This window comes from Heterocephalus glaber, unplaced genomic scaffold (assembly GCF_053883595.1).
Source record: "Heterocephalus glaber isolate CG9 unplaced genomic scaffold, H.glaber_assembly_v1.0 deba00001572, whole genome shotgun sequence".
NCBI classification, from domain to species: Eukaryota; Metazoa; Chordata; class Mammalia; order Rodentia; family Bathyergidae; genus Heterocephalus; species Heterocephalus glaber.
Window position 1 is genome coordinate 926435 of NW_028258357.1, and position 24835 is coordinate 951269.

The window sequence follows — 24835 nt, forward strand, 5'->3', positions numbered from 1 at the left end:
CTCCAAAACTCAGAGGTCTATAAACTTTTTCTTTATAAAGTTAGCCTGCTTCAAATATTTCATTATAATAACACAAAGTTAATACAATGGTTAATTATTAAATATAGAACTTTTCAATAAATCTACTATATGGAGTATCTTGTTATTCAAATCAAATGCGTTTGTACACAGAGTAGTTTCAGCAATCCAAAATCATTCTGAGCTAAAAATTATTAGTGGACTACTCCAACTGAGAGGGGGAAATTCCTATGCAAAGAATGTGGTACATGCCTGTAATCCTAGCACTGAGGAGGCTGAAACAGGAAGATTGTCACCAGTTGGAGGACAGCTTGGGCTACATAGTGAGGTCACAGCCAGCCTGAACTACATAGCTAGATCCTGTCTCAAAAAAATGTATAATTAATAGGTTCAAAGGAATAAATCTCCATTCAAAAAATGAAGAATATGTCCCAAATGGGATAGTCACCCTATAACATGAGATTATCCTTTTTTGTGTTCTAATTAGGAAAATATAGGACACTTACAAATATGCATGCACCTTACTGGCTGTTATAACATTCATAGCATTTTAGCTTCAAAAAGTAAGACTTAAAACTTCAAAGAAAATGCATTTAATAGAAAAAAATCCATGTTACCTTTTATTTCATGTTGGCTTGCTTCTCGTCTTCTCTCTAGTTCTTTTCTGTCATAATTCAACCTTTTTAAGCACATGATTCCATACTGTAAACTTGTTCTGTTTTTTTTAAAGAAAAAAAAAAGTTATATACCATATAAAGAAAATTTTTTTAAATGAAGGTAGTCAACACTATCTACTACTCTTTAAGGCTTTAGTTGAATAAATTATAGTTGTAATATAATTCTTCAGTATCAGAAGGAAATACATTTATAATTTTATCAAGGACAAAATGTTTCTAAAAAGTAGGAAACCTATTTGCAATAAGAAAAAGAGTTTTGAAAGTAATTGTCATTCACCAACTTGTATTCTATTCAACTATTTTTGCATAATATTCTGACCAGTATTTTATCCATTTTAAAAAAATTCAAAGCCCTTTTATAGAGGCAGAAAAGAATTTATAGGAAATAGATACTCTTAAGCGGATGAGAATAATAACAAAAAGAGTAAATAATATGATACAGAACCAAATACTACAATGAAAAGCCAACAACTGTGAAACATAAGTACATAAAAAGCAGAAGTCTGCAGATAATGAAAATGTGTAGAAAGGAAATCCTGAAAGAGCAGAAAATTGGTTCTTAAAAGATCAAGTAGCAGGACAGGGTTAATGAGGAAAACGGAGTATCATGAACATAGGATTGCAGAAGGAATTTCAAATGTATGATAATAGTGAGGGTCACTTTCCCAAGTTGAAATCATACCAGGAAGTAAGGAGGAACAAAATTATGTATGGAGAATAGGGGATTATTAATGAAAGTCTTGCGTTTCATGTGTGAAATGCAACCAGGAGTATGAGAATTAGTGGATAGTTTTCAGAGTAGGAAGAAATAACAATAAAAGGTTTTGCTTAGAGGGGAATAATCTTATACAAAAACAGGATATAGAGTACTACATAATTCTCAGAAACAGAAAAGTCAATGAAAATGTCACAGCCATGAGTACAAAAAGAAAATTCTAGAGACCAAAGACACCCAGGGAGAAGAAACAAGAAGATTTGGTGTTATTAAATATAAAGCCTGTTATGAGTGTGATAGGAAAAAAAGAATATTTTTTTTGAAGAATAAAGATCAATTACTTTCATTGATTACTTACGTGTGTAGTAATGTACACAAATTTAGACACACACTGACAGACTACACTTAAATATTGGATGCATTTCTACACTCTGGACTTTAGTGAGAACAATGGTGAGACAAATATTTCAAAATCGGGGCAAGGGGGAGAGATTTGCATTGGGTAGATGTTGTAGGTCAAACTATGTCTTCTTAAAATTCATACACTGAAGCTCCAAACCCAGGCAACTAAGAATGTAACTGTACATTTTAAGTATACCATATAATGACATTCATCATTGGAAATTTGCACCTTTACATAGTCTCTCTTGGTTTTTCTTTTTCACCCTTGCCCAGCCCTCCCTTCAACCCCTCCATTCCTCCCTATTTACAAAGATTTTGTTCCTATTTTTCCATTTTCTCATATTAATCCCATTCCCTTCTATCCTTTCCCCTAGCCCTCCCACTTCCTTCCCCTTTGCCCCTTTTGATTGAATGATCGATAATGCAAAATAGGAAGAAAAGGTCCAAAGGGGTACGGGTAGTGGGAGGGGTAGGGGAAAGGAAAGAAGGGAAAGGAAAAATGATGAGAAATGGAAAAAAATGGAAATAAAGTCTTTGTAAACAGGGAAGGGTGGAGGGGGTGAAGGGAGGGCTAGGAATGGGGAAAAAATAAGAACCAAGATGCATTAGGTAAAGGTACAATTCCCAATGAGAAATGTGATTGTGTTGTATACCTAAATGTACCAATAAAATAATTTAATAAAAAAAAGAATGTAACTGTATTTAATGAAGTAAATAAATGAGTCAGCCCTGATCTAACATGATTGATGTCCATATAAGAAGAAGGAATTTGGATGAAGACACCAGGAATGCACACTCACAGAAGAAAGAACATATGTGAACACAGACAGAAAGTAGCTGTCAGCAAGCCAAGAAGACTGGTATCAGAAGAAACCAGATTTGGCAGTATCTTCATCTTGAACTTATAGCTGTGGTACATAGAGTATAAAGATATTGGGCTACAACACAGCACTTTAATAAAGTATTGCAAGTCCCTTTTTATACCTGATATACAGTGCAGATTTGAAAAAAAAGGTTGTGTTTTATTCACCTGTGTCCTCACAACATGTGTTTAGCAATACACGAAAATTTTTTTCCTGAAAATTAATATACAAGTAAACAAAAGCACTACAAGACTTATTTAAAAATAAAAAGGCAAAAACATATACTTCACAGAAGAATTCCTTTTAAATGTTTTTTCTAGCATATCCTTAAATTATATAATTTATAACTACATGTATTTATGAGGTTGATACTACAAATACTTTATTGTTCATAAATAATTTTCTAATTCAAATACAGAGATTTATAAAATTACAAACATAATATTTTTAAAGATCCAGCTGAAAAACTAGACCTATGCTCTATGAGAATAATATTGTGCATATATATTCTCATAAACTTTGAGGATATTAATACAGTCTCACATTAAGGAGGGATGTTTGAAATCCTACTTGAAAATAATTTTGAAGTAGATGTATACAGTTGTTTTCGTTAGCACATATTTTCTATCCCCTAAATATCTATAATTATTTTAGTAAAATATGTTAGTTATTGTTTCAATTTAATTATTATTTAGCAAAAACCTACCGATGGAAACTATCCACCATTTTTAAATGAACACGAAGATCTTTCTTTGTTAGGTGATCTAACATTCTTGCATCAACCAAGCATTCCATAAAGTAACTTCTGTATTGAGGTAACCCCAGGCTGGGAAGCCACTCATTTCCAATCCATTCATGGTTCATATCTCCATAAGCCAGGGTCTGTAGAAAAACCGGACACTAGAATTGTTTTATAGCAGTCAAGTTTCTTAACCAATGAAATGAGATGGTAATTGGAGGATATTATGCCTTAGAATAACTGATATTTAACTGATACATAGAAGCCAAGCAAAAATAATATTTAATCTGTAAATATTTTATTTTCATTGGTACAAAATAGAACCTTAAATATATCTATCCAAGTATTTATCTTTAGAACATATTTTATTGCTGTTTTTAAAAAAGGAATTACATTTTGTCCAAATATTATTTTGTTAGGAAAGAAATTAGAATTAGAAGCATACTATGGATTTTGAACTTAAGATTCATCTTGATGGGTGTATTTTATTCATAATTTGTCAGCCAATACTCCACCATTTCCTTCTCTTCAACATCCCTATTGCATTGTTAAAGTGTAATAGTAAATCTTGATGTAAAATAGAAACACCAGTAAACAAACACTGAAAGGACCAATAAGGTTAAACTGACAGAATGCTGAAGCTTTCTATCAACACTGTTTTCTAGGAGAGCATATAGGAACCATTCTATAAAGATCATTGGAAAAAATCAAAGTCTTCTAGATATCAACCAATTTAGTGTATTTTAAAAGTAGGGCATGATAGAAAACTAAGACAGGTAATTTAATTCTACAATGGGAACTGATTTTGTCAAAAGCCGTTCAAAATAGCTAAATTGAAAAACAAATCAACCATTATCACTAAACTTATTTTTGTTAATTTATTTTTCTCAGATCATTTTCTTTATTAGTACCTTACTACAAAGTATATAATGTTCACATTCCTTGTAGCAAATTGGTACATGTACCCAAGACATCTCAATTCCTATTTTCATAGCCTTTCCTCTCCTCCCTTATTATTTTATTACTTTTACAAGATTTCCTGTGTAGTTCCTTATCTTACTATAAAGTATAATTCTCACTATAACAAGTGTATTTATTGAAAATTGAGGTGTTCCTCTTACTTCAAGAATGATGAAATTCATGCCAATATTGAATTTAATGTTATCAAGACTTAGTTATCAAGTTATTAAGTTATCAAGATTTTTCTTACATTCAAATGTTTGAATCACAGTGATAACAAAACACATCCAATTACAGATTCTGAAGACACTGTTCAGCTTCTTGGAAACATACGCATTTATTCAAAGTTAGATGCCTGTCTCCTGTGGCCTTCTTAGCAAGTGCAAGTGGCTTCTGACCTGTGGTCTGTGGCACTGACATTTGTCCCTCCAATCCTCATCCTCATATACTTTACATGACACCTTAATGCACAGGAAACTCCAAATCACTGGTTATTTAAAGACATTTACCCTATATCCAATTTCAATGATTCTTGATTAAATATACTCGAGAATGACTTCAGAGAAATTTGAGTTACAGGTCATTCTTTGGAGGAGAAAAAAATTCTCTTATGATTTGAGGCCAGCTATGCAGTGATAATCATCTTACTTGCAAAATACGCTGTCTAAAAAGACATATGATCTTGAAAATAATACAGACAAATCTACGCATTAGGTAAATATAGGTGAAGAATTCAAATACTATGACTTATAATAGTTTCCTAATTTATATCCTCATAATCTAAATGACAGTTGTCTTAAAGCATATGAATTTCCTACCTGGGCCCAGCTTCCTTCCTCAGATTCTTTCTGTGTTAGCAGCATGAAATGATTAATAAAGCAGGTAAATATAAATTAATTTCAAAAAGTAAAACAAAATGTTTTAGCAGAAGCAAAATTTTACATAAAATATTAATTGTCATGACATAAGTAGATAGATTTACAGGTTCTTATATTCAGGATAATAATTTTCCTAGAGCACAAAAATAGGGCAACAATATAGATTTTAAGTGATTCAAATTTAAATATATGCACATGTGACATGTGAAATTTTCCTGATTTTGTGAACACTTGCTCCAGCCATTCCAAACCTATGTGTAATAATATGAATTTCTGATTATATATATACATGCATATGATAGGGAAATTTTATATAAAGTTAATTAGGTAAAATAGTGACTGTACATTTCTCATAACCAAATAAAGTTCAATAATAGCCAACAAAACAAAACAAAAACAAGTAAAATAAAACTAAATTAAAAATAAAATTAATATGGGACATTTACATTTTTATTTATCATAACTTTCTAGATAATCAATTTTCAATTATTGATGAAATGAAAAAGTCATTAAATTAAGAAACTGCTAAATATAAAATATATGATATGCCCAACCGTGAAAAACAAGTACATATAACATTTTATTTTAAAAAACTGACAATTTCGGGGTTTCCACGAAGTTATTTAAACTGTATTCTAGAATACCAAATGAAAATAACATTTTTTTTCTTGGTCAAGCTCTGTATCTAAGATGGTAAAGCACAGAAATTACACAATGATTCTAAAAATAAATATTTAGTCTAAATTTTTGTATAACAAGTTTAATTTGACTTAGTAACATACTACCTATGAATTTTCCCAATTCTGTGATAGTTATTGTTAAAAATTTCCAATGTAGCAAAATGAATAGAAGAGTTGTATTAAATTACTGATTATTGTTTGTATATTATAATGATGTTTATCACATTATGGCAATCTAGCGCATTTATTTAAAAATCTTAAGCAAGTAAAATAAAACTACAACAAAAATGTTAGTTGTTTTTGCATGAACTGTACAAACACACCCAATTTCTCATTTCTCCAGTCAATAGAAAATTAATTAGCTTTTTCATCCAAATAGCAGCAAAATAACTTTCCTTCAGGTTCAATAAATCTGTGAAGACTAACCGTTTTGGCTGGAGCTGCAAGATTTTCCATTTCTTCATGGGTCACCCAAACGTTGCCTGAAGGCTAGTGAGGAGCCCAGAGAGAAGCAGTGGAGTCCAAGTTGGTAAGCAGGGTAAAGAGAAAGGCAGTGCCTCTGTGAGTCCAACAGCATCAGAGCTCACCACAGGGCCCTTGCTCGACAGCACACATAAGACAGCATGGCGGGTTTGCTCAGCGCCCCCTTCCTCTTCTACTCAAAAGGATCAAATAGGCAGAGACATGCTGTGAAGCTCATGGGAAAAACGCTAGCCTTAAAAGTGTGCTTCTGTAACCATAATCTTTAGGAAAAGGGTATGATCAAAATTTGCAACTCAAAGTTATGTGGCTATTACTTTTGTAATCTGAAGTGGTGATTACAGAACAATAATTTTATTATTTTTCTTTGGCAAATGATGGTACTTTGTTCCATTATTAGCTAGTTTTTGTTCATACAATTTGGATTCATCAATGTCATAGGAAAGAGAAAAATAATTGCCAATACAAAGCCATAAGCATCATCATAACTTGTTGGAAAACCAGGATCAGCTTTTTCCAATCAATTTCTTCCTTTTGCAATTAAGTAAATGTAGTGTTTTTCTGTATTCATATAGATAAAAGAGTGAAATGTGATTTTTTAACTTAATCAAAGGTATATTTCATCCTTACTAAATACTGTCAGATTGTAAAACTCATACATTTTCTTATTCCTCAGCAGTACCCTAACCATTACAGAGAAGAGGATAGTGTAAAAGGGAATTTTCTCTATCTATTATACCATGAAGTCCCACCTGCTTTCTAGATAGACCTATCCTTACGGTTGTTTCTCTATACTGAATAATACACAATTTCTAATTCAAAGACTTTTTAGCAAATATAAATCAGGTATATTACACTGACCACTGGAAACCACTTTCCATTAAATTCTAGGTTTTCACTGGGAAGTCTTCATGAACACTGAAAGGTTGTCCAAATATATTAATGAAATTTACATTATATGTCACTTGTTACTTGTTTTAGAGTTGGAAGCAGCAGAATTGATGCCTAAATATCATAAGTCAGCACTGTAATTCACACAGGACTTCTCTACCATCTACATAGTATCATGTTTCACTGTCTTTGTACTATAAATATAATAATCCAATATAATTTTTAAAATGTATATAAACTAAGTTGATGAATATAGTCTTATGGAAGTGAGCTTTCATATAAATGACACATATACATCATATATACACATATATAATATACACATATAAATATATTTATGACACACACAAATATGTGTGTGTAGGGGGCAAAGAGAAATGGTTAGTAAAGATTTAAATTATAAGTAAATCATCCAAAATTTTCCTTTTAAAATAAATCTGCATTCACCTATAAGATATACTTAGAGTATAAGAGCCATCCATTCCATTAAAAAACTCTTCCATTCCACTTTCAGATTTTGGGAATGAGGTTCATTACAGACAGAAAGTTCCATATGAACATATGGAATTGCTTTTATTTAGCACCATATTAAAAAGTACTTTACAGTCATCCATCACATTCTGTTATCACAATGCTTTGTCAGAGTGGCCATCTTTTTGTTCAAAGTGAGTTTCAGTGATACCTATTTGAGAAAATATTAATTAAAACTGATCTTCTTTTAGACTAATTTCTGTAATTTCTACTATGATTCTGAATCTGAATTATGAAGATCTTATTTCCTTCATAAGAAACTTGACCAGTTATCTCATAGCAAAATAGAAACATCTATAATCTCTTACACAGACTTATAATCTATAATTTATATGTCTGTGTTTGCCACATCTATCTCAGGATTCTGAGATGGGTAAGAGGCTGGATGCTATAACTTTATGATTTTCTTGCAAAATGAGTGTATATCCAGAGTAATTTGCTAAAGTATGCTTGGCACACTTGCAGAAGTTGTTGACTTTCCTGTATACTTTTACTTGTGAGAAGCCTTGCCTGTGCTATGATCATGCAAATTAACCCATCAAATAGCTTCTGTGCAACCCGAAAAAGTAGATATTAGTTGAGGTTTAACAAGCATACTTTATGAGCAAGCCCACATGTAGTAATTGAATCATTAAATCTCATTCCTTTCTTTCCATTAACAATTTAGAACTTTTATCTGGTTATGTCATGAAGGAGTGATTTAGAGCATGAAAAAAGACTATCCCTAATAGTGTACTATAGCTAACATGTACTAATAAAATTAAATAATAAAATAGAGAACATAAGGACAGTGGTGCTTTGGGACCAAAGATGAATGAAACATAAAAATGTAGGTTGAAAAAGCATAAAGGACAAACATCATCAAATTTAGCTTAGTCTTTGGAGAGCCCCATAACATCTACTCACTGGCCTTGGCACTCTGCTGCAGCCCCTTATGTGGACAGCACAAGTGTGGCTAATATCTGAGTCTAACAGATGATTTATAATATGCAAGTATAATTACCAAATTATCACCAAGATGCTTGAACTTTAGCAGTACCACTTTTCACTGGCTAGTATGACATTTCTTAACTTTTCTAAATTTCAGAGTCTATATCTTAGAACTAAAAGTTCCTATGTAATACTAGAAAAAAATACTGAGAATTTTAAAGTCTTAGTATGTTTGAACACAGAACTGGGACTAGAATGAGAAGCAAGTGAAATCCCATGAAGATCAATTTAAGGAAACACTCACTCTCTCAGTCGTGCAGATGCAAGCTTGGCCCCAACAATGAGAACCCCCTTAAGTTTTTTGCCTGAGGTGTGTTTCTTGCCACCTCCTGGTCAGGATGGAGTGAAATATTAGGAAGTATTGTCAAATGAGAACTTACAGGAAATGATAAATGATGTTAAGAATTCATGTACTCACCTAATTACCCTGGTACCTCAGTTCAAGAATGCAATTCTTTATAGGACTCTGGTCACAAACCGAATTGGATGAGAACCAAATCAAATTTCCCCATTAGGTCAACATTGAGCCTAACCATTGAATCTGATTTGGTTCTTTTCCAATTCAGTTTGTGACCAGAATCATGGAAAGAATTAAGTTTGTCAACCGAGTCACCACTGTAAATCATACTGAAGGAGTTATGACAGAAAAATAATTATTAAAATAAACTTAAAAAAATAACCCATGAAAATTAATCAGGAGAAAATAATTAGTTCTTTTATTGCCAGACATACAGGACAAGTAAATGAACCAAGCCTCAATCTATTCATAAATCTTAAAGTAGCCTTTGTTATTACCTAGGTCATTTTGAAGTATTATTTACTTTATAGTTGAATTACAAAGTAAAGTAACTTAAATTTACTTTTCACATTCAAAAGACCTAGATTCACATTTCTCTGCAACTGGACTTTTATTTCTCATTATAACAGGTATTATTCTCATTACAGTAAGATTGATTTTTATCTAATTATATTTCACTTTATTTTTATTAAAGGTTGAGGAAAGGATGAAAAAAAAAAACAGACCCAACTGAAGAAATGCTGCAAAAACTGATGCAGCACGGGAATCAGCAGGAGTTACTTGTAAGGAGCATAAAGTCTGGGCACAGAACATGCAAATGTGACCTTAGATGAATCATGTAATTTCTCTACATCTGGCTTACCCATCTGAACAACAGAGAGTAGAAGTTTTTAATCTCATAGTGAGGACATGAAGTTGACATGAGTTGTGATATTTAACACATGTAGAATGGTTGATGACAACACTTTTGATGTTGGCTATTGTTATAATTCAGGTAGAAATTTTGTTAAGCAACCTCTACTAAAACAAATCTTCAGTTCAACAAACACTCTTTATTTCCCTTATACACTGTGGTGACTCAGGCCTGTCTTACACCTTCCTTTTCTGCACAAACTTGTTGGATTGCATAGTTGCCAGAGATCACTTGTATTTGTTCTCAAACCTAAATATTTGCACTATATTTGCTTTTTCTTGTGATTAGGTTACTTTAAATTAATTATAAAAAATAAAAAAGAAAGAAATGTTGATCATTTATGAAGACTAAGATGAATTATTTGAAAAGACCAGACAAAGCAAATCTTAAAACATAATATCAATGCCCAACGGCATTCTCAAAGTATGGGGAAAAAATTGCAAAACCTCCCAAAAATTCTGCATTCTAGTAGCCATTTGAGTTATACTGAAGTCATCTAAAAGAAAAATAGAGAAAGTGAATATGCTTAGTGAAAATGTACTTTAAAAAGTCCTAGATGCCTCATGTAAATTTAAAAATACCTTGATGTTCACATATTTTTACTTAAAGTATTTAAAGACTGTACTTATTCTTTCAACATCCCTCTTGAAGCAAACTTTAATGAACTAATACTGTCATCCCTATCAATTAGGTAAGAAATCTTCCACTGTAGCAGTAGCATGGAAACAAGAAATAAGAAAGCTAGAAGCTTAGGGCTGGCCTGAGGAAATATTAAATGTGACTCTTAGATTTTCCTCTTGAGTTGCAGTGCATTCCACTAGACAAGAAAGGAGGCAGAATCAGACTGAAGTTCTAGTGAGTTAAGACTGAGAAGTTAGCAAAAAAGCACACCTTATTACCCTGTCTTTCACTTTTGAGGACTTGTGCATAAACAAGGGGCATCTGGCTAAGAAGCTCAAACTCAGATTTAAACATAGGGACAGACAACAATAACAAAAATACTTGTCTTATCTCAACAGCAGTATTCTGAGAGATAGAATAACATTTCTTTTTTAAAAATTACATTTATTTTAAGTGCAAATCCTAACGTAGTGGATGTATGTGTGTGTGTGTGTGTGTGTGTGTGTGTGTGTATGTGTATGATATTGAGGACTGAACTCAGAACATTCACATTGAGCTTCATCCCCAGCTATTCTTCTTTGTTTGTTTATTTGTTTTATTTTGTTTTGTTTTTGAGATAGGGTCTGACTAAGTCACTAAATTCCCCAGGGTGGACTCAAACTTAAAATCCTCTTACCTCAGCTTGCCAGAGTGCTGGAATTACAGGCATATGCTACCACACTCAGCTCTAATATATAATTTTACAGGCTATCACTAAGATGTGTCAGTCTTCACTTTATGTATTAGCTTTTTGACTAGAATTTTAAGTGGAATTTTTGTTTTGCAAAACAAATCATATTTCAAACATATTAGAAATGAGTAAATGTTTCTAGGTAGATGGAATAAAAAGAAACAGCAACATTTAGTAGACCAATTTTAAAGCAAGAGATACAACTTATTTTATGTATTTTGAATCAGTAAATGGAGAAAGGTATATATCCTTCTGAATGAAGAGTATATATTAATAAAAAACAAATATTCCTGCAATTCTATTGAGAAATTGAAATTTTTATAAAGTGATAATTTATATAAGTAATGGATCAGCAAAAATAGTTTAAAATTTCAACTTTACTAATAATTTTGAAAACATAAACTTAAGAATGACATAACCAATACTGGCTGATACGAAGAGGTAATATTGTATTAGAATACAATTTGATAATTAAAATTTAAAAATATTAAGAATATAAATGTCTTGTATATAAATTTTGGTATGGAAATAACTACAGCTTATACAATAATATAAGTACTTGAGCATTATTTTATCCAAAATGAAAATATAAAATAAGCAAGATGTCTAATAGTAGAGATTTAGTTGTATAAATTGTGGCATTTCAAAAAATATAAAGAAATAAAAAATATATAGTATTTCAATATTTAATGTAATTAGGAATATACACAAAATACTATATTACTGAAATAATATATGTTTATACAATGATAAAGACTGGAAAAGTCTCTATAAAATTGCTATGAATTTAAAAAGTTATATAATATTTATAATTATTATTTTTATCACTTAAAAATATTTGTTAGGCTGTTTATATTTTTCTTTATTTTAAAAATATTATATAATATTAATTCTGAAAACAAATACAAAGCTTAATTCTAGATATAAAATATATTTGTCCCTTCAATAATTCTTTTTTGAAGCTTTACCCAACTAGAAGTGATTTCCCCTTCTTTGGAACTCCAGAGTACTTTGCTTCTACTTTTCATAGAAGAGCTTAAAGTATATCTTACTCAACCCACTGGTCAATATATGTTCCTTGCCATAATTTCTCTTTCTGAACTCAGAGACACATGCATTTCATATTCTTTGTAACAGTGGGAAGAGGGCCTTGTGTCATCATTCCAAAAGGAGTTTACAAAGTAACTCCACTGTGCTTGGCAATCAATTAAGACCTAGGGTTTATGGAAACTTGACCCTATTCTTCCCTGGTCCAAAAGGAATATAACAAAAAAGAGTATTTTTAAAGTGTTTGTATAAGTACACAGAGTGCTACCTCAGGAAAGGAATGAAATTCAGACTTTGGAGGATTAGCCAAAACTTTTCAAAGGCTTTATGTAAAGGGATCAATAAACAATGGATACATTGGACAGGTCATGTGACCATGAAGTAGGAAGAACATTCCAGGTAGAACAACTGTAGAAAGATGAATTGCAAAAGCTCATAATTGGCATTTAGTTCTGTATTGTTGGTATCAGTATCTGAGGGTGAAAAGCCTTCAAGATGGGCCACAACTAGATCACAAACTTTCACATGCTTTTTCCATTTCTGCCTGTTCCTTAAACCCTTTCCTTTAAGATTCTGTAATTTAAATCACTTCAGTTTAAACATCTTTAGAGAAATAATGCTTAATTTATCCAGTTCCATCAGAAAATGGTCTATGCTACCAAATCAAAAACATAATTTTTTATCTGGAAATTGGGAATTTGCATACTCTTGTTTTGGCAAGATTCAAAAGTTTTAAATTTTTTTCTTGTGTTTGATCTTGGGAGGAGGATGCTGACATAAACCAGTTGTGGTGTTGCCTTAACTAGAAATTTGTCAGGAAACTTGTCAGATCTGAGTTTGGTTTATAATATCTATTTTAAAAACCCATTCAATTGTCATGATAATTGTATTCTCTTTTAACTTGAATAATACAGTAATAAAGAATATTTTCATTTAAAAAATCTTATAGGTAAGAGATATTAAATTACATATACTTTCCTATGTTTTATTTAGGAAAAGCCTACAATGGACTTATAGAAGAAAAATATTTTTTAATATTTGACCATGTATTTCTGACATTAGAATCTACTATTTGGGGAAGGAAATCAAGTGCTTATACTATAGAAATCAAACAAATTCTTTAAAATTGTTTAAGACCATATATAAAAAAGTTATACTCAAGTTAGTTTTGTATCTAAAATCTGCAATAAAGTAATACCACTTTTTATATTGCCAAATGTATCACATTATCCTATATTTTATTATGTTGTATAAGACAACGGTTAGTTTGGCAATGGGATTAAAAAAAGAATAAAATTTCATTAGGGAGGTTTACTTAGTGTTTGAATTTGTCACCATGTAAGCCTTTTTCACAATATTCTTGTTTCTAATATTAGGTTAGGGACAAAATTATAAAAGGACTAGGAGTTATAAATTAGAAGTGAACAGTTTTTGAAGGAAGGCATTTCACTTGGCATTTTAAAAAGATCAAGCCTTGTATCATTTAATAATTATGAAAGTAGCTTAAAAAATAATGAGTTAAGTACTGGTATTGTCAGAGCATACTAATGTTTATATCTTATCTCCCGGAAGAACTTAATTACATCAAAAAGAAGGGAAGGAAAGAAAATCTTGAAATAAAGTCAGCTTTGGATCTTTTAGCTTGAGGAAAAATTATATAAACTAAATGCTAGCTCAAAGGTCTATCTTGATTTTAGACTTGGAGTCTGATATGAATAACAACCCCTCAATTGAAAACCTATTCAAAGTAGCGGCAAAGTTGATGAAGAGTGAGCTAAATCTCTTTAGAATAATTCATATTGACACTGAGATGTGTGCTGTCAGATCTTGCTCTGTGGACTTAGATACACTGCATTTGCCCAGCATGGAGGAAATGAGGAGCACAAACGGACTCACAGTTCGAGATGTTGGAGGAGCTGAAGGGCTTGTGAGGGAAACCATCTCCTGGATGGCTAATCGGAGTTTTAAGCGATGCAGAGGATTGCTGATGCCTATTTCTCTCTGGATCTCAGTGTCTGATAGAGCAGACATGATGGCACCACTTTTCACATTGGCTCTGCAAGCTGCCACATACCAGGCAGGCATTCCCAACCAGAGCTGTTGCATAAGAAAAAAATACAGACAGAGATGATAATAATGGTAGTAATAATAACTGATATTTTAATCCCTTTTATGTCCTAGGGATTATTCTATGTACCTTACATATATGAAGTCATTTTATGCTGGTAATCCCATAAAATAAATACTGTCATTATTTTCCCTAGAGGAGGTAGATGCATAGAAACATTAAGTAATGTACTCAAAAACATCAAGTAGTAGTAGAATCAATATTTAAAACTGAGTTAGTCTGGTTTTAATATTGAATTTTAACAACCAACACATATTTTACTAGGAATAAACATAATAGTTACAGATCTCCAAATTCCCCTCTGTATTTAAAAAAGGAACAGCTGTACATTGCTTTGATAAGGGTATCTTTAATAAGTGACTTGAGTTTGCCCTGTAACTAACATAGAAAAGAGAGAGGAGATTCAAGTTTAATGACTGCATACTTTATGGACTTTTTCTGCATATGAAGGTTGATCTTTCATTGAGAGGTACATTAGAGAGGAAAGAAGATGGACTTATTTCTTAGTTTATAAGCCCAAACTGTTCAAAATAACTAAACATCTAAACATACCTCTACTGGACTGTAATGCTTTTCTACCCATCTTCTAAAGTATTTGGATTTCCACAATGGTTAGCATTACCCAAATGCTTGCCTATGCATTGTTAGCACTGTCATCCATGATGAGATCTTAACAGTTTTTGTGTGGATAAATGGTGTGTGAAGCATCAGCTTTCCTCCTACACAGCATTCTTTACAGATTGTGCACTTGAGGAGTCCTAACAGAGCTGAAAGTTAAGAGCTCTCATTCATTGGATCACTGGGCTCATTCATCTTGTTTATTCCATTTTATAATTTGAGTCACATTAGGAATCACATTAAGAGCAATTTCTTTGTGCCCCGGATAGGTTTAATTAGCAGCAACTTGACTACCCATCATTTCCTAGCACCTCAATGTTGGTAAATCTGTATTTTTTTAACTGAAGGATTTGTTCATCACTTGCTAAAATAGCTAACTCTCTGTCAAACCGCAGCTCAGTTTATAGAACTGAAATCTGAACAAAACTCCCACTATTCTTGAGGTGTGATTTCTTGAGCATTTTGCCTTGCAATTGATTTTTTTAAATTTAGTAATTTTAAAGCCATGTTTGGAAGAAGCAGTTCTGATTGTTAATATGCTAACATTTTTCCTAACAGATATGCAAAAATAAAATAAAAGACAGAGTGATCTCTGTCAGTCCAAGAAAAAAATCCAAAGCATGTTTTTAGATCTTCCTTTGTAAGTCTATTTTTAAAACCAAACTGACCTATAATTTTTCTTCATTGTTTACTTAGTTAGCTCTAGATACAATAAGATAATGAAAGTAGGTGACTTTCAACCCCAAACCTTTCAAAAATAGTGTGTGCTATTGACTCTATCTTGGAAGAAAAGCTTAGATTCTTTTTCCCCTGACACTGGCATATTATAGCAGCTGCCAGCAGCCCACATTAAAGAACTAAAGGCAAAGATAGTGGACACTACTGAAAAGAAACATGAACCGGCCCCCTGTGATCAAATATTTATTTCCCTGTCAATGTCCATTTCCACCACCCTTCACCCTGTTAAAATATTGCTTTACTTTTTCAGAACACTGCACAGTGCAGGAAAAGCTGATCTCTTGTTTCAATAACTTGTACTAAACTAAATTTATTAATCATTTAAATGAATTAGGATGAATTAAACTATATGCTTATTGTTTGTACATAAAAAAGGCATATATTGTCTATTTCATCTTAGTTGTCTAAACCTTGTTGGTCCTGGACTTTTGAGAATTATGTTCAGGAATTAAATGATAAGGAAAGAAACAGCTCTGTATATGATTAGGTTGCCTTGTTTGATAACATAAACAGTAAGTATTGAGGTAGCTTTTCTCTGAAACCTTCCAATGAAAACTAGTGGAAAAGAACAGATGTTTTCTTCAAACAGCATCATGTTCAGGTACAAACACCCAATGATAACTGTAAATGTATTGTATACGTAAACTGTACCAATTAATATATAAATTTTAAAAAAAGGAAATTAAAAAAGGTGGCTCAATAATTATTTCTTCTTCTACTCTAGACACACAGAGGAAGAATTTAGATACATTTTTTTCTTCCACTGCATGCTTTTGCCACAATCACACACACACATACACACTCACACACACACACAGCCAATGTAAAATCAGAATGCTTACATATCCCTAGATAAAGTAAATATTTTCTTTTGAGCAATTCTAGGATACTGGGAAATTGTGATTTCAAAAAATTGTTTTTACCTGTCTCTAAAAACTAAAAAATGAGTAAATTAGTGATTGATGTGAGATACATCTGGTTTGATTTTTTTTACCTCTAGCCAAGCCACCACAGTGGGTCCATCCCACTGGGCAAAAGGCAATCCTTTCCTCCGAGCTTCTTCAAGAAGTTCATGCCTGAGGTATAGAGCAAAGATTATTCTTCAGGTCGCATGGAATAGATGACTGTGGTTATTATTAATGGCAATATTTTAAAACAACCAATAATCCTTTCAAAATGTTATGAGATAATGCAGAAAAACAAAATTCTCTTCTATTTTCAGTAATACATACAAATCACCTATTGATTTTATTAAAAATGAAACACTGATATATAAAACAATTCCCCAACATTTACTCACTAAACTGAAACATCAAGTGCTTATGGGCTAAGAAGCTGAGTTATAGTATCAGCCAATAGCTCTTTGGTTCACATATTCATATTCAAGCATACATTTTGTGGTCTAAATCTCACATATTCTATATGCCCTTCTCTCTCTCTATTACAATCTCAATGATAGAAAAACTGTTCAGAGAGACGGGATAAATTTGGTCATGTTAGCAATATTCATGGCATGCTTGATTTTAGTAATGGTCTCTGGGCCCAGGAGTCTGTCTTAGGAGTTAGTTCTTTCTCTGGATTATAGAACTACATCTCATAGTTTTTGAAGATTTGAACAATCCAATTAATAAACTGGATCTTTTGGTTATATAAAGACATCTGCCCCAACATTTAAGCAATGATCATCATGTATCATTTATAAAAAAAACTGAATATATAATAGGCCACAAAATAATTATCAATAAATCATTAAAAAGGCAAAGAAAAAGATAACCAGGTGTATTAAGACTTGTGACATAGGAGAGAATGCACTTTCTTAAATCAAAAACTAAATACAATAAAACACAAGCATTCTGCAGCTGTGGCCTCTAGTTTGAACCCCCTTAAGCAAATGCTCTGTGCTGAAATCATCTAATCCCAAGCAGACACTACTGTTTTGCTACCCAGCCTGATCACTTGACTCCTCATAGACAGCCAAAAGCCTCATCTCACTTGAAGAGAACTCCACCACAAACTTATTTACACCACCAGAAAGCAATGTAAAGCGTGGAATTCTAGGTACACATATTTTTAACCAGCACTGGGTACAATACTTGCACACAAAATGATAAAAAGATAATATTTCACTTTTGAATCTGTATCTTTTATAGTTAGGAATATATCATTAATATCACATAGAAACTTCAAATAAAGCATTTGATTATTTCCCACTATCAATCAGTTAGTTAATACAGTAGACTATATTTGTACCCCCAAATTTATAATTAAAAATGCTTTTCAAAACAAGGATTTCCTATGTTTGCAATAGATATTACCAATAAAAATTCATGAATTACAGCAAGAAGCTGTAAAATAATGAAGTTATAGTTGCTGAGGAGAAACATAAATTGCTATTTTAGTTTAATAGAAAGCGTTGGTGAATTCTGTGCATAAGCTCCTCAGGACCTGAGAGATGGCACAGAGACAGTGTTGCCAGAATCTGAAGTGAAAAGTAAAGGTGTTTCTTCATCTAACTTGCCCTACCATCATCCATTCCCTTGGCCTTCCCAGGGAAACCCCATCATTGCATCAGTTCTGAATAATGTAGTCTCACTATGACACATATATTTATAGAAAAGGATTGAAGGATCAAAATAAACAGCCATTAGTTGCTTAATGAGCACCTGTTGTGAGAGGAGACTTGTGTTTGGTGTGGAAAATAGAGACAGAACCAAATATCCAGGAGATTCCTTGTGAAACAAACAAAACAAATACACAAAAGTGCCACAAATTATACAATACACAAATAACTGCCTAAAATTAGGAATGCACATTTTTTCTATGAGGATTTAAGTTATTATTATATTGGTTAATAAGAATGGAAACAATGATGTATTGTAGCAACTGACTTGGTTTTGAAGGGCAAATAGAAAATACTTGGGGATGGCTCTGAAGTGGGAGAAGTATTAATGGGGAGGTACAGATAAATAATTAAACATGAAGTATGTGCAGGAAATACAGAATGGTCCTTCATAGAACCTGAGCATGTTGTTAGGTTGTAATGCTATATCAAAAGGGAAGGGTACATGTTTAGTTATGCAGGAAAAGAAACAAACACATTTACAATTTTTTGTACTAAAAACCCAAATACATATGCACTGATAACAAAGGAGCACATAAAATATTCACAAGTGAACTCTATGAGTCATACAAAAGCCATTTTAAATGTTAGAACATTTTAATTTGAAACTTTTGACTTGAGTCCCAATAAAAATTGTACGAGAAAAATCAGAGTGATCCTGTTAAAACGTATGTCTGATAATGTAAATTCTCTGCCTAGAACTCTCACTCCCTGTCTCACTAAGAATAAAAGGCAAAGCAGCTATTAGGATCCACTCTACCCTCATTTCTCTGACTCAATTTCCACCTTACGCAGAAACACTAACTTCCTTGTAATTCTCTGGAAGCAGTGCAGGTCTCTTTTGGTTTGGCCCATTTGCTGTTTATTCTCTTTGAAAAGTCTCCACATGGCTCACCTCCTCACCTACTTGAAATCTTTACTCAGATGTTACTTTCTCTCTGTGTCCTTCCCTATCTCCTGCAACTCTACCAGGCCCTTCTTATTCCTCTACTTTGCTTTTCTTTATATAAACATAAAATGTTATTAATTTTTTAGTCTGTATTCTGCCAACAGGATATAAGCTTAGGAATGAACAATGTTCTCAAATTTTCTCTTCAGAGATGAACGTGAACTTGAGAACAAAGTCAGGCACAGAAGAGGTACTCAGAAAATAGTTGTGAATGTCGGCCGATGTGCCAACCAGTCTTTATATTTTGATGCTTCTTGTTTTAGTAAATTGTTTTCCATAATGTTTTATTTTTATTAGTATGAATTTTTCAGAGTTCAAATACTTTTTGTTATTTTATTACAATCATGGTCAAATTTTTATAGTTGTATTTCCTGTAACAAAACTTTTTCTTGTATATGATCTCCCTTTGTTATTTTTAACTTAGAATAGCACTGATTATAGGGTATTTCAAAACCCTGGTCTGGTTCAGGATCACTGATGAGATCTGTTTAAGAGGTAACCCAATGTGTTTAGTTCCATTCTCTTTATAAAAAGGAGTTTTAATCAAGTGATTGCTTTGGAAATGATTGAATAATCTGACCTCAAAAAAACTTTGTTTAAATCATAACTCCCATAAAATAATATCCCTAGTAATAGAATTCAAAGAAATCAGAGAAAGGACCCAAGTCCAATGGATTCTGCTGTTTGGGTCCCCACATCTAGGGCTGAATATCAAGTAAGGCTTTTATGTGACACAAATGAGACAGTGGAAAGCTAGCCAGACTGGAAGAGGGTGGCTGGGTTTTACACCAGGACTGAGTGCTACATGAGACTAAGTCCATATCTGTATTGTCTTAACATAAGGAAAATACCAACTTTGTAAAGAAGAGATTGGGGTGTGTTACCCTTGAGAGAAGGAATTTTAGAAAAGTAAAGCAGTTTTTGACAATGTTGTAAATCACCAGTCAGAAATCACTGGGCGTATTATGTGATGATCAGATTATTAATGGTAGGTAGCATTAATTTTATGGCTCATGCTTGTTTTCATCAGAAATTTTGATTTTTACTGGCATAAAAATGTGCCTAAACTCTTTAGGAATTACTAAATAGAATACTGATTTGCCACACACAATTTTGGATACACTGGTGCTATCTGTTTGACTAGTCCATGTGTGGAAAGGTGTATTTGGTCTGGGATACATTCGCTTTTAGCTGGCATTCAACTTTTTAAAGTTGAAGAGATAGTTCTTTCAAAATGAGGCATGATCACTTTCTCCAGAAGAAAGTTGATTTTGAAAACAATGATATTTCTATTCAGGACTGAAGAGAGTGATTTTTCTTTTTTAAAAAGATAATCTAATATTCAACCTTCTTTTCCAAAAAAGATCATTTATGTCTCACTGTTGTCATGGGTATGAATCTTAATTTTTAAGGTTTAGACTATATTTTCAAAGACATCAGTAGCACTTCCTTTGAGAGGAAGTGGCAGGCACAGAGTTGTCATTACTGGTGTGAAAACTCAAAAAAGAAATAGACTAATTGTCAAGGGATGTCATTTCAAATACAAAAATCTCCTGAATAATTACATGTTTTCAAGAAACACATTTTTATCTGCAATAAAGAATGTTAACATCCTCCAAAGGCCTCCAAAGGCCTTACTGTGAGTGGAAAATGCCATGTTAGGAAGACCCAACATGAGTGAGCGCTCTGGTCTGTGAATGATTTGCATTGCCTATACATGAAGATGCAGAGAGAAGCCTGTGCTTGTTATGCTTTCCCTGAGGTTGGGAATAAAGAGTGGGCACCATAGAAATGACTAGACTCAAAGATTTCTAGTTAAAGGATCAAGATTATCTAGTAAATGTCAATTTAATAAACCTAGAGCACTTGTCATTCTTGTGAGGTCTAACCCCCAATTCATATTGAGCAGGTAAGAATTCGCTTAAATGACTAAGTCCAAATGGAGATGCCTATTTTATTTTTGTTTTGTTTTGTTTTTTGTCTCCAGCTTTTGTGGTTGTGACCTAAGTACCATAATTGGAGGAGAGTAAGAAGTTCTAGCCTCCTTTCTTACATTACAAGCTGTTTCAACCATTCCTAAACACTGAGCAAAGTCTGTTAAAGTCAGCCTCCCTTAATCTTCCCTTCCTTCCCTCCCTCCCTCCCTCCCTCCCTCCCTCCCTCCTTCCTTCCTTCCTTCCCATTCTCCTCTCTCTGTCTCTCTCTTTCTGTTTCTCTCTCTCTCTCTCTCTCTCTCTCTCTCTCTCTCTCCCCCTTCTTTTTCTCTTGGCACTGGAAATCTAAGCCAAAGCTATGCACATGCTAGAAAAGTGCTCTGCCATTGAGCTCAACTTCCAACCCCAATCTTTTTTCTTTCTAAACTTTCATGTCTCAGCCCCTGAGGGAATATATATTATTTTCTTTTACAGTTCTTACACTACTATGCAACCCTTCCTACTGTATCTTTAACACTGTATTGAATTTGGTGGTTTATAAGTTATTCTCCCTACCTCAATGGTCTAGAAGGCAGAAGAAGCTTTGTTGCCTGTGACCAGCCAAGTTAATCAGTTGTTTTATTTTTATAGAGGTACTCTATGCCACATTTTGTTTTCAGCACACAGAATAAAGCCAACTGAATCTTCTGATCTCAAAGATCATGGCACTAAGGAAGAAAGATTTGTACAAACACATACAAACTATTAAACAAAAGAATGTGAGACATGGGCATGTGATCTGCAGAAAGCAAAGCATAGGAAAGCAATAAGGTAGTAGGTGACTAGGGGTAGTGCAGGCACCTTGACTAATAGCGTCCTGCAAAATTCTCCTTGAAGAGACAATATTTGAGGTGACATTTGTGTGTTGGTGACATTTTGTTGTTTGTGGCAGTAAGAAGAGTAAGAAAAATACTTCAAGGAGAAGACAGAAGTATATATTTCTAGTGATACAAGCAAAATTGGGTGTTTGAGCAACAGACAGAAGGTCAGAATGGCTGGGGTAACCGGAAGGATGGGAGTATCAGGGGTGACTAAGATGAATTGGAGAAACAGACAACTACAGAGAATGATTATTTTGGGTCTAGAGGCTCTGGTGAAACGTTTATTCTAAGTGAAATGAAAACCATCTGAAGATTTAAACATAGGAACACAGTATGGTCTGTATATTAGGAAGGTCATTCTGGCTGCTTAAGGTAAAACAGACTTGAGGAATGGTTGAGATAGGACTCGGGGAACATAGCCTGTGTTTAATAAATTTTAACTGAATGAATCCCAAATTTTCTTCTTATCAGATATATGTCCTATAGTTATTTAATCTCCATAAGGCTAAATTTCCTCATATTTGAAGATAAATATAAATTGATATCAATGTTATAAGAATGGAATAATTCTTATAAAAGCATCTAGAAGCCAATAGTTATTCTTTAGATAGTAATTGCCCTTCTTCGTTTATTTTCCAAAAGAAACTTATATGCCACTATGAAATTAATCTTCTTAAATAAAACTATCAAGTAACCACTAGCTTAAATTTATACACTAGCTCTTTATTGGATCCAACAAAATGACTTTTTGAACATTCTCAATCTTCCCCTAAATTACATTTCTAGCTTTACCTATTGGAACACTTCTTGCTAGCCAAATTGGATACTTGCACTTTTGTTCTAATGCCTTCATCTATTTGGAATGACCTTTCCTATCCACACTTTCCCTACTGACTCTTATTATGTATAGACATCATTAGGTAGATTATTATATGCATACAAGGCTTGTCTTCTCTATACCATATTCTTCTGAAGTGATGAGCCGTGCGTTGGGCCCTTTATGCTTTCCATTGTGCTAAGTACATAGTGATTTACTTACTTCATCTAAAAGTTTTTAATAAATAAAAGGTAAAATCAACTACAAGGTACCAATGAATCAAGCAAACAAAATATTTAAATGGTAAAATTCATTTTCATTTAAAGTGTTCTTTCTCTCTAGACATTTGGGGAATTTGCAGTGAAGAGAGTTGGTTAAACATTGTTTTTTCTGTATTTACCTGATTTTCTTTTGGTATAAGCATCCTTTTTTGTAGAAAATAATTTGTCTGATTTCTTAATTTTTTGCATTGGTTACCCCATGAATGAAAGAATCAACATTACCATAATTTTAAGAGTGTGCTAAATTATTTACTGGACAATCCTTTTTAGATGTAGCTACCAGTTTGCCAATGTAAAACTTGAGTTTGTTAGTGTTTTTACCACTCTGAGAAAGTCATTAATTACCCACAGACCATGGTGAGAGTAATGGTACCTTGCCAATATTCCTTCCAATGTGGGTAGTTCTGTACTTTCAGTGAAAAGAGACTTTATTCTCAGACCACTTAGTGTAGGATGCTATTTTTGGATTTCCAATTTGTGTTATGACTCTCTAAATACCACACAGTGCCATTCCTCTGTCACTCAAGAAGGCCATTTCAGTCTCCTTCCATTCAATGCCTGTCAATTTCTGCTTCATAATTTCTACTGCATCTTCTATTTTCACTGCCACCACATTTTTTCTTAGTCATTAATTGGTCTCTCTCACCAAGCTTCTTATACTTATACTTCTTATACTTCTTATACCAGGAAAACTGTTTGCCTAGGACATAGATTTTATACCCAGTTGGGTAAGAGAGTGGCACCTAAAGTAATGGTTCAGTCTTCATTCCTGTGCTCCTCTTTACTTTTTCATCTGTAGATGAGTCACTTTATGTCACTGTGCCTCAGTTTCTTCTTGTATAAAATGAAAAAAACAACAAAACCTTCTTCAGAATGTGGAAGGTTTCATGAAAAATTACGTGCACTGTGATGACTACAGTGAATATCACAAAGGAAACAGTCAATAAATATGAGCTTGTGTTATTTATAGTCACAGTGTTGTCCTTTTAGTGATACTTCAATAATTCCTCAAATACTTAAGTATAATTCCCAACCTCTATTAGAAAGACTTTCTTGGTTTAGTCTTGGTTAATCTTTCTAATCATCTCTTACTTCTAACCAAAATTGAAAACTACTTTCAAAAATAGTTTGTGTATTACTAATTCCACTTTGTGAGGATTCTTTCCATGGATTGTTAGTTGTTTCCTTTCTTTTTCACCTTTTAAAATATCACTGTTCACTTAAGTTCCAGATTCCTTTTTATATGAAATATTTTGTGATTATTTTAGTCTGTATTTTTTCTCCCTTAAACTTGGACATATATCACCAGCATCACTCATAGAGATCATTGGTTAGAAACAAATTTATGGGACTATTTAAACCATAAAGTCTTTTCCACCTCACTGTCAAATATTTCAATCCTCAACTCCCTATAAGAGAGCAAAGGAACTGTAACTTTTCTTTTAATTCTCCTGTAA

General features: G+C 32.8%; 1 protein-coding gene across 35 annotated transcripts in view; it reads right to left on the bottom strand.

Moving 5' to 3' along the window:
• The window catches only part of Ppfia2 (PPFI scaffold protein A2), a 482684-nt gene that overhangs the window by 16526 nt on the left and 441323 nt on the right, over positions 1-24835 (bottom strand). For 16 of the 35 annotated variants that reach the window (XR_015443500.1, XM_087192543.1, XM_087192527.1 and 13 more), the window contains 6 exons: positions 16912-16993; positions 14330-14530; positions 6359-6421; positions 5193-5222; positions 3382-3575; positions 636-733 (listed from right to left, as the gene is read on the bottom strand). Coding sequence is in view for 34 of the 35 variants with exons in the window: in XM_087192543.1 (XP_087048669.1) it covers positions 636-733; positions 3382-3575; positions 5193-5222; positions 6359-6421; positions 14330-14530; positions 16912-16993 (668 nt within the window). In the remaining variant the exon portion in view is untranslated. Of the gene's footprint in view, positions 1-635; positions 734-3381; positions 3576-4580; positions 4836-5192; positions 5223-6358; positions 6422-14329; positions 14531-16911; positions 16994-24835 lie in introns of those variants that run through there. The other 19 variants (XM_021246549.2, XM_087192529.1, XM_013066576.3 and 16 more) reach the window with 7 other exon arrangements.